This window comes from Rhodamnia argentea, chromosome 5, assembly GCF_020921035.1.
Source record: "Rhodamnia argentea isolate NSW1041297 chromosome 5, ASM2092103v1, whole genome shotgun sequence".
Lineage (NCBI taxonomy): Eukaryota > Viridiplantae > Streptophyta > Magnoliopsida > Myrtales > Myrtaceae > Rhodamnia > Rhodamnia argentea.
The window spans coordinates 8,178,857-8,190,201 of record NC_063154.1 but is presented as its reverse complement, the minus strand read 5'-3'; the positions used below and the strand labels follow the sequence as shown (position 1 = coordinate 8,190,201).

Sequence of the window (11,345 nt, the reverse complement as noted above, 5' to 3'; positions counted from 1 at the left end):
ATCTCTTGTATAAATACATGTACTCATACATGGAAAATATATTAGTTACAAAAATCTTTTCCTCAGAATCCTTTCGAGTCTCATAAACCTTTTATGGTATCAGAGCTTCTTCGCTCAACCGAGCCCTCAATCTCACTATGTCGAGTTCAACCGGTGACAACACCAACTCTTCCACAATCGATCTTACCAACTCTTCCGCAACTAGTCTTATTACCATCGACAACACTGTCCCGCTTCTTGTGAAGCTCACAGAAGGCAACTTTCCCTCTTGGCGAGCACAACTTCAAGCCATTTTAATTGGCCATGATCCGCTTCGATTTGTTGATGGCACACACCCTTGTCCATCACTTGATTCATTCGGATCAGCTAGTCTAACACGCACATTGTGGATCCGCCAAGACCAACTGTTGTTATCCGCCATTTTCGGCTCGGTTTCTGAACCTATTTTACCGCTGATTTCATTCAGCGAAACCTCTCAAGAGCCATTAAAAAAGCTCACCAACTTGTATGCCAACAAATCCCGTTCTTGGGTAATGTTTCTCAAGGACTAGTTGTCCATAATTCGACGTCAATCGAGGTCGGTTTCCGAATATCTTCAAGAATTAAAGGGTATTGCCGATGAACTCTCCATTATCCTTGACACGGGTTGCGGTTGGTAGAGGTGGTGGTAAGGCCTGTTAGGGTGGTGGATCGGAGGATGAGGGAGGTGAGTCCGATGGGGTGGAATTTATGATAGATAGTGGTGTGTTATTTTGGTTTGAGTTGGTATGGGTTTCGGGTAAGGGGTCGGTTGTGGGTAGGTTGAGCGGTGGTTGGGGTTGGGATTCGATAGAGGATGGTTATTGATAGTGTCGGTGCTACGAATTGGAGAAACAGCTGTTGCGTGGGGAGCGAGCAGCGAATCGGGAGCGATTGTAGAATCTTGCGATTAGATCGGCGTTGGGACGGAAGGCGAGGCTGAACTCGTTTGTTAGGTAATGATTGGAAATTGGATCCATGTGGGATTCATAGGTGATAATGGGCTTGGAGGTGAGGAGTTTGTTGTGATATATGAAAACATGTGTTCGTGGAACACAACGTGACGAGAAGTGTAAACGCGTTTAGTTTGGGGTTCGAAACATTTGTATGCACTTTGAGAGAGCGAGTAACCAAGGAATATACACGGACGTGAACAGTTATCAAGCTTGTTTTGGGCATATGGGCGGAGCCACGGATAGCATAAGCATCCGAAAATGAGAAATTTGAGATAATTCGGCTATCGATTGAAGAGTTTTTGATATGGAGATTGATATTGAAGGATTGGGGTGGGTAGTCAATTGATGAGATATGCAGCAGTTTGAAAGACATAGGACCAAAATGAGGTTGGAAGAGATGTGTTGTGAAGTAAAGTTAAGCCCGTTTCTACAACATGACAATATCGCCGTTCAGCGGTGCCATTGCATTGTGGGGTGTGAGGAGGAGTGGTGAAATGAGAAATACCGTGTGTGGTAAAAAAAAAGTTTTGAGTTTTAGATACTCACCTTCGCCATCGGAGTAGACAGAGATAATAGGACGTTGAAATTGTTTTTCAACGAATGGTTTAAAAACACAAAAAATGGCATAAACGTCAGATTTTTTTTTGCATATGATAAAGCCATATGTATTTTGTAAAATGATCGGCAAATGAAATGTAGTATTTGAAACCATCAACCGAGGTGTCGGAAGCAGGACCCCATCCAATTTCCAATCACTATCCAACAAACGAGTTCAGCCTCGCCTTCTGTCCCAACGCCGATCCAATCGCAAGATCCTACAACTATTGTCGATCCGTTGCCTGCTCCCCACGCAACAGCTATTTCTCCAATTCATAGCACCGACACCATCAATAACCATCATCTACCCGAATCACAACCCCAGCCACTGCTCAACCTACCCACAACCGACCCATCACCCGAAACCCACACCAACTCAAACCAAAATAACACACTACTATCTATCATAAATCCCACCTCATCGGACCCACCTCCCTTATCCTCTTATCCACCACCCCAACAGGCCTTACCACCACCTCCACCAACCGCAACCCGCAGCCATCCAATGATTACACGATCCAGAAATAACATCTTCAAATCCAAACAAATTCATTACACTACTAAACATCCTCTACCCAACACCATCAAACCAACATGTGTTACTCAAGCCTTGCGAGATGCCAAACGGCGATATGCCATGTCCGAGGAATTTAATGCGCTGCTATGCAATAGAACATGGGAACTCACCCCTCACACAAATTCTAGTAATGTTGTTGGTTACAGGTGGATATTCCGGATTAAACGCCAACCTGACAACGGTATTAAGCGCTACAAAGTGCGTCTTGTTGCTAAAGGCTTCCACTAACATCCCAAGATTGACTACAAGGACACCTTTAGTCCTATTGTCAAACCGACCACCATTCGTGTTGTGCTTTCTATTACATTGAACCGCGGATGGCCATTTCGACAACTTGATGTCAACAATGCATTCCTACAAGGGGATCTCACGGATGAAGTGTACATGACTCAACTTTCGGGGGTTATTGATCCGGCTCGACAAAATCATGTCTGCAAATTGAGGAAAGCTATTTATAGATTAAACAAGTGCCAATGGCATGGTACACTGCATTAAGTAAATTCCTACACACTTACGGATTTCGCAACTCTCACTCCGATCCATCCATGTTCATTTACACCATGGGTCCAGTTACAATATTCTTCCTTGTCTACGTTGACGATCTCATCATCACAGGTAATGACTCCTCTTTCATTGCCAACTTTATTGAAGCACTGTCTACGCATTTCTCTGTGAAAGATTTGGGATTACTTCATTACTTCCTTGGCATTGAAGTGATTCCAACTAAGACAGGTATACTTCTCTCTCAACATAAGTATATTCGTGAGATTCTCCAAAAGCACAAAATGGATGAGGCCAAGGAGGTAGACACTCCATTGGCAGTGGGAATCAACTTATATGTCCATGATCCAGTTGAGGCAACCAGTGCGAGTGAGTATCGAAGTATTATTGTGGCCATTCAATACCTCACTATCATAAAACCTGACATCGCATTCTCCGTCAACAAATTATCTTAGTTCATGCAATGTCCCACTATCACAAATTGGGCTGCTGCTAAACGACTTCTTCGGTACTTAAAAGGAAGCATATTTCATGGATTACATCTAACGGGGTCAACGACATCTATTCTTCACGGATTCTCCGATGCTGATTGGGCAGGTGATGTAGATGATCGATCATCCACCTCTGCATTTGTCATCTATCTCGGCTCTAATCCAATATCCTGGAGTGCGTGGAAACAACGTACTATTGCCCGATCTTCAACAGAAGCCGAGTACCGCGCCGTTGCCACCGACATAGCAAAACTACAATGGGTCGGAAATCTACTGTCCGAACTTGGCATCTAACCGACCACCACTCCAACTCCAACTCTGTCTTGTGACAACGTCGGCGCCACATATGTATGTGCAAATCTAATATTTCACTCCCGAATGAAGCACATTGCCATAAATTACCATTTCGTTCGTGATCTAGTTGCAAATGGAACTCTCCGCGTCTCCCACATCTCAACCACGGATCAACTTGTAGATGCTCTCACAAAACCATTATCCAAATCTTGGTCAAATTATTTGCGATCCGAGATTGGCGTCTTCGATGGAAGCGCCATCTTGCGGGGGCGTATCAAGGATAATGGCACGGATCAAGGTATCAAGATCAAATCAAATCAAATCACGCTGCTAAGGATAATGGCACAGATCAAGGAATCAAGATCAAATCAAATCATGCTAATACAAGCAAATGCTAAGATCAATGGATTGGAAATTCAATTTGATTGATTCTAACGGCCTGTAATCTCTTATATAAATACATGTACTCACGGATGGAAAATGTATTAGTTACAAAAATCTTTTCCTCAGAATCCTTTAGAGTCTCATAAACCTTTTATAAAAAAATAACAAACTTAAATTAGAGGAAAATGGCTTTCCTTTCTTGCAAGAAAGAAATCACTTTCCTTAAACCATTAAATTATTAAAACTAACCATTTTCCTTGAAAATGATGTGCGAAAATTATCCAAAAAGTCCTAAATCGATTGTACGGTGGCCAATTTGATCCAAAATCTTTTGACAACTTGTCAATTTTAATCATAAATCTTTTGGCAATTTGCTAATTTAGTCCCAAACCTTCTAACGATATGCTAATTTAGTCCTTCTAAAGAAATTGCAAAATTTGTCTACATTAGCGACATCCGTATCACGCAGGATAGAGAGAGCTAACTCGACCACCACGTCATCGATTTTCAGCAAAAATTGGTCGGAACAACTAATGTCCAAATCGTTAAAAGTTTTAAGACTAAATTGGAAAATCATCTAATGGTTTAGGACTAAGTTGGCACAATTAAAAGGCTTAGGACTAAAATAGCAAGTTATCAAAAAGCTTACGGCTAAATTGATACAATTGAAATGTTCAAAACTGAATTAATCACTGCACAACAAGTTTAGGACTTTCTGAACAATTTTTTCAAAATGATTTTCATAAAAAAAAAATTTCTTTTATCATGAAGTTTTTAATGAAATGAACGCACCCTTAATCATAATACAATTATTCTGTATATCCTCTTGTCCAATTAAGCGTTTAGTGACCACGCTCGAAGTCACGCCACGTGTTAAGCTCTTAATTTGATTTCGAATATCGAACACGCATCTATGGAGGGATCAAATCAAAGCACGTACTAACTTCACTGTAACCATGTCATTTGGCCAAAACCACAAGTGTATTGTTACAAGCACGATTGTACATGGACACGATACACGATTTCTCATATTCCCAAGTACCAGCTCAGCTTCACATCACCTGATCACCCAGCTTGATTTATTGGATCAAAGTACTAGAAATCTCAAGCATTCCATAGCGCAACCTCACATACGATCATGGTCATGCCATGATATTTTCCTTCATGCGCTTGAAACGTGAGCATCAATGTCCTTGGTCATGTCGATGAAGACGGCCATATACTTGTCAGGGTTAGGGTCGCTCGCCTTGTACTTCTCGTACTCGATGCTCAGCTTAGCCACGCTGCCTTGCCCCTTTGGGACGACCTTGCATATTGGCCTGTAGACCTTGTACTCATCGTAGAGGTGGCCCTCGATGCCGTGGAGGGTGACTGACATGTCATTGTCGTCGAACTCGACCTTCTCTTTGAACGTCCCGGATTTCCCGTCTATAGCATGTGCCGGCAAAACGAAAAAAGGTTTATGTAAGGCAGGATGTATAGGAACATCATTTTAATTCCAATGGCAACATCAAATAAAATTGATAGTTAGAGTGACCAAATTGAATCAATTACCAACGGTGTAATTCCAAATCTTGATAGCTCCATGCTGATCCCAGTCGCCTTCATGAACTTTGATTCCTTGAATGTGTTTGGAGGTGACGGTGGGCATTTTGTGGGTTTCGCTCCTCCAAAACTTGAAGAATTTGTCGGCTGGTGATTTCAGCTCGACTTCAGCCTCTAGTTTTCCCTGCAAATTCGCCATTTACCCCCTTTTTCTCCTAAGTGATGACTGTCTGGAGAGTCCAAAATTCTCTAAATTTGTCACAACACTGACCTGAGTTGAGAAAAAGAGGGGTATGGCTTGTTTCCTATATAGGAGCTTGGCGTTCATTTTTTCTCTACTTAAGGTCCCACATCATGATTCACGTGGTACTTGTATTAAGTATATCAACCCTTCAAATTGCATTGCCGACAATAAGATGTAGAGTAGACGAATTAAAAGACATACCTGAGCAATTATAGACTGTTAAATAATAGAACCAATATAAGACTTACACTTTTCTCGAGGAAAAAGTGACAGAAAAGCCATAAACTCGTTGTATTTGTGCCAATTTTATCCTAAACAGTCGAATAAAATGTTTATGATTAAATTAACACTATTAAAAAAGTCATTAATCTTTTGACGTAGTGCCAATTCAGTCCATTGCTAATGTGGACATCAGAAGGCCTATATCGTACCGCCGAGCACCGACATGGATATTTTTAATAATATTTTAATAATTTTCAATTTTTCTCTTTTTTTCTCTTTTTTTTTCCTTTCTCATTTTTCTATCTTGTTTTCCGGGTTTCTCCGGTGGCCCTTGCCAAGGCGAGGGTGAACAACGGCGAGGTTGGCCTCGCGTCATTTGCCCTCGCCGACCATCAAAGAAACCTAAAAGAAAAGACAGAAAAAAAGGAAAAGGAAAAAAGAAAAATAAATCAAACATCATTGAAATATTATCATGTCCAGGTCACTAATGACCGCGCCACGAAGGCCGTTCGGTGTCCACGTCGGTAATATCCAAAAAAAATTAATCGGAAGAACTAAATTAGCTCTAGATTAAAAGGTCTAGGATTAAATTAATATCAATATAATAGATTTATGACTTTTCTGACATTATTTCCCTTTCTCGGCCATCAGAATTAAATGCCTATTCATACATTTCTCGCATTTTCATAATAAGCTCTAAAATTCTGTCACAGCTGCGAGTGGAAATCATCTTCTAAGCTCATTGATGTGCCAAGGTCAACTTAATATTCTACCCAAAGCACATAATTAGCCACACTTGGCAAGGGTAAGGTCGAGATTCGAGCTGAGAATTTTGATTTAGAATACTTGAATTAAGGGGGAGCTAGCCCAATGCAAGAGGCTTAGACGTGGAGAGGATTTGCTTAAGTGTACGTTTTGAGGATATTGGACGAAAGAAATTCCACTTGAGAAGTGAGGTATAAAGCGGAGCAAGTAGTTTGGCCCAATGAGTAATTTGATTTAGTTTTCGGAGCGGAAATGGGTCTAATCATATATGTTGCTATACTGAAAATTCGAAACAAGAAGGCTTTATGTAAGGGGAAAAAAAAAAAGAATCATCGCGGTTGCACTTCTCTTGTATAGAAGAAGAAAGCCATGGATTTGCATAATATATGTGTCTATAGGGACATGATTCACGTGGTCCTTTTGAATTGTTTTCAATGTTTTCGGTTCCCCAATCTTCACCTACTAACTAATCGGTGTATTGGACCAAAAAAAAAAAAAAAACTAATCGGTGTATTGAATGAGCATGCGCATTGCCAAAATAAAAAATCTCGGTTTAATTAATAGCTCATTGTGTTTTAACAAATCGTCCGTATAGTATTTAGCAAATTGCACAGATTACCAAATTTAGGGATCTAGCACATTGTCCAAATCGTTGGCCAACAAAAAAAGTGCTAGAGTGGTAAGATAATCCCTATCTCATACTTGTGTTCTATACTCAAAAAGGAAGGATGTACATTTTTTTGTGTATCTATGCAAAACTGCAAATAGCCAATTACGTCGAAAACTTCAAGGCGCGATCAACAACGTTCTACATCGCACACATATACGCATGTGTAAAATTTTGTCGTGGCCAAAGGTAAAATAGGATGGGGGACGATATGTGATCATTGTCGCATCATCTCAGAGTATTGATGCAATGTAAATGGATAAACATGAATCTAGATAGACAATAAAATTTCAAGTAGGGGTAATAACACGATCGGTTTCTAAATTTTTGCCCAATATGCAATGTGATCCCCAAATTTTTAATTTGGTCAATGCAGTCCCTAAACTTTATTCTAATATACAATGGGTCCCTAAAATTTTAATTTGTTTAATGTGGGCCATGAATTTTTGGTATATTCTCAATTTGTTATCCCATTAATTCAAATCTAGGGACATCATTGAACATATTTATATAATGCATAGACCAAATTGAACATACATCAAAAGTTCAGCAATTATATTGAATACTTTAAAAGTTCAAGGACTACATTGCTTATCGGAATAAAGTTCAGAGACTACATTACATATTGTGCCAAAGTTCATGGGCATTTATAATAGAGAAAACCATAACCTAAAAACAATCAACCATCGTGAATGGAAGATATGGGATCATTGTTGGTCGGCGGCTTGTTGATATTTAGGGTTTTGCTTTAGCCAGTCTCTGATTGAACTTCCTCTACTGCAGAATGGGACTGTCTGGACAAATTATGCGCAGCAACGCTTTATTCAGTCGACTTAGGAAGTGAAACCAACTCAACAACCCGTCTTGTAGCCGTTTTGTAGACATCAGAGAGGCTCAGTAGCCAAATGATTTGCGTTATTACATGCAAACTCCGCCCTAAACCGAAACAAAGGACCGTCATTTAGGCTTACCCTACAAATACTTCGAATCAGATTACCCGAAGTGCGGTTCACGACCTCAGTCTGATGCATTGTGCTGCTATAATGCAATGCAAATCGAATGAGTGCCGCAAACCTTGCTGAAAACGACTGAGAATCCTAGTGTCACGACCTGAGGTGATCGATTTAGCAACCTAGTGTGACCTCATAGTTTGTGAGAAGAAGATCTCCGCCACATCCGTTGTGTCCGACGTCTTCTTGCAAGGGAGGAAACGAGCCATCTTAGAAGATCCAGTCAACCGCTACTAGAACTGAGTACAAACCAGTTGAGCACGTTTAGAAACCTGGAACAGGGTACTTAGAGAGGTCCTCCTAAATCTACTCCGGGACAGGAAGAGACTTCCCTGCACCAATTCACCTGCTTCCGGTTTCAGATGTCGCCAGTAAAATCTCTCTAGAACAAGGAAATGCAAAGCTGACTTGCCTTCATTAAGAAGCCATCATGCACACGATAATTATCACCAGGTTGATTTGGTTGTGATCACTCCCAGATTACTTAAAATTCTTCATCGCTTTGATGCAATTTCTGCAAACATCCGAAACCCTCAACCTCGCGCCTACTAAGAGAATTTGCAACTCAGTTCAGTGCGCCGGACTTCTGAATTCACCAATACAGGAATATCTGCAGAACGAAGTATACCGACACGGATGCATGTCACTGCTAGTTCGCTTTGGATTGCTCAGATACTTTTGTCCCTCTTGACCGAAATACAGAACAAACTCCCTCCCGATCAAGAGTAATGCTCCCAATGCTTTAACATTGGCGAGACAACATAGAACTCCTTGTCACACGTTCGATAAATCATGAAAAAGAAAATTATTTACTAAATCATAGAGATATTACCTTAAATCTAAGTAAGCGATTATTCAGAAAGAAACAGCATCATATGTTCTATGAATGGGGAAACAAAGTAAGACTCCAAATTTAGATGATCCTCTAGTCTGCATCATTCCCCTCCTCTGGGAAAACTCAGACTCCAAACAGTTGTTTAGACTGCACCAATCTATGCCGGTTAGAGAACGCTCGGCCCTCATCTTCTCAAGATGATCCACACAGTTTCCCCCAAAAGAAAGTTTCTAAATTAAACTTCGTAGTTGATTCTTCAATGTTCTGCGGCAATAGAAAATCTCTCTTAATTCCACCGTCGGGAGGCGCTGCCCCCGAACCCCCGTCCGCTGACCGGGCAACGGGACACCCGTGTAGGGGACGCTGCCCCCGAACCTCCGCATCCCGCGCGTAGGGGTCATATGTCGTTGGGTAACACTTCGGTTTCCCTAAGCTCACGTGGGCGTACCCGGTGTGAGAAATAAGGGTCCCCTCCTCTGGGAAAAGCTCGTATGGTGGAATTAAGAGGTTTTAGGTTAAGATATATCTGAAAAGCCCGTATGGTGGAATTAAGAGGTTTTAGGTTTTTTAGCCCGTTTTTGAGCATATATATTTTGTTCGGTTTTATCATTGTATTAAGTTGAATTGGAAACCGAAAAATATAGTGAAATCTCTTTGCAGGACGTAGCCCTAATCTTGGGGTGAACCTGGGTAATCTCATGCATCTTTCCAATTTTTCTCGATTCTCTGTGCGATCGTCCGATTCGGTTCTGATAAATCCCTTCATAGTCAAGCTATCATATGACTTCACATACAAAATCGTCCTCGGGGAAGTGGAGGTATTCTAATTCATAACCAAGCTGTGATATGAATTCACAACACTCATGTAAAATCGTCCCCAAAAAGAGGGAGATACTCCAATCTATAATCAACTGTCATGCTAAGGTCATACTCACATGTCATATCTCTGCCCTAATGCCAGGATATGTCTTTATTCCATTACCCAACAAATGTTTCTCATGAGAAATGCCATTAGGTGCGAAAAGCCGTCAAAAGAAGTGCATTGCAGACTACATTAGTGTACAACTGAAGCAGGAATTTTCGATTTCCTACTGTACTCTTTGTATGGAAAAAGATCTGCCTAATCGTAACAGTGGTAAATTATACCAAATCAATATAGATGTGGATACAAGAATTTTCAATTTTCAATGCTTGAGAACATTCTGACAACTCTAGCAATTGCTTATAAGTTGCACCTCATCATCCACGGCGAAACTGCGACGATAGTCACCATACTAAGGTGGGACCAATGGCTCAAATGAATTTAGACGAATTATTGAAGACACTCGTCATTCAAACTACATCGATTCTTAATTGTACAATGCTGCTTTTTTGGCCAGTTAGACCAAAGCTCAATATGTGATAAATTACACTAGATGTTGGAGTTGGTGAATACTTTGGGGACCCTTGTTTCTCATATCGGGCATGCTCACGTGAGCTTTGAGAAACTGAAATATGAACCCATGACATATGACCCCTGTGCATAGAATACGGGGGTTTGGGAGCAACGCCCATTTTTTAGAGTTGGGCTTGTATTTAAGTTAGCCCGTATGTTGTGGGATCAAAGGGATTTAAATAGGCTTAGGTTTTGGACCCATTTTTTAGATCATATATATTGTGTTCGTATGAAAGATCATTGTAACAACTTGCGCGGCTATAAACCTAAATTATAGTGAAATCTCTTTGCAAGACGTAGCCCTATTCTGGGGTGAACCTGAGTAAACCGTACTTCATCTATTTTTCTATTATTTATGTCATTGTTCTTATTCAAATTAAGATACAACCCATCACTAGGAACCATCTAAAATTCCTAGAAAGTCCTGTAAGATATATCTGAAACTCGCCTACGTTAGATCCACTACAATACGGAAATACAATCCTTGTTCAATCTCATCTAATTTGTATCATGATATCGTCTATTGCGACTATATTTCTGCATCTTAATTTATCTAAGTGTTTGAGTAAATGTGCTCGAAGTTCAACTAACATATTAATCTCTTAATTTCATTGGAAATCGTAAACATTATCTATGGAGGGATCAAATCAAAGCATGTACTACCTTAACCCCAAAAAAAAAAAATCAAAGCATGTACAAGCTTCCCCATAATCATATCATTTTGTATCATGATATGATTATCATAATCTCATCTAATTTGTATCATGATATCGTCTATTGCGATTATATTTCTACATCTTAATT

At 40.3% G+C, this 11,345-nt stretch overlaps 1 protein-coding gene across 1 annotated transcript; it reads right to left on the bottom strand.

Annotated features, from left to right (window-relative positions):
* Positions 1–4,732: 4,732 nt before the first annotated feature.
* On the bottom strand, positions 4,733–5,649 carry LOC115739932 (MLP-like protein 328). The gene is made up of 2 exons (XM_030673249.2): positions 5,373–5,649; positions 4,733–5,246 (listed from the first exon to the last, which is right to left on the bottom strand). Exons 1-2 carry the CDS (start codon positions 5,560–5,562, stop codon positions 4,981–4,983), a joined length of 456 nt encoding a protein of 151 aa, XP_030529109.1. The 5' UTR covers positions 5,563–5,649; the 3' UTR covers positions 4,733–4,980.
* Positions 5,650–11,345: the final 5,696 nt, after the last annotated feature.

Coding starts and splice junctions, on each gene's coding strand:
- LOC115739932 (XM_030673249.2), bottom strand. CDS start 5,562: ATGGCGAATTTGCAGGGAAAACTAGAGGCTGAAGTCGAGCTGAAATCA. Junction 5,247..5,372: donor GATTTGGAATTACACCGTTG/GTAATTGATTCA, acceptor CACATGCTATAG/ACGGGAAATCCGGGACGTTC.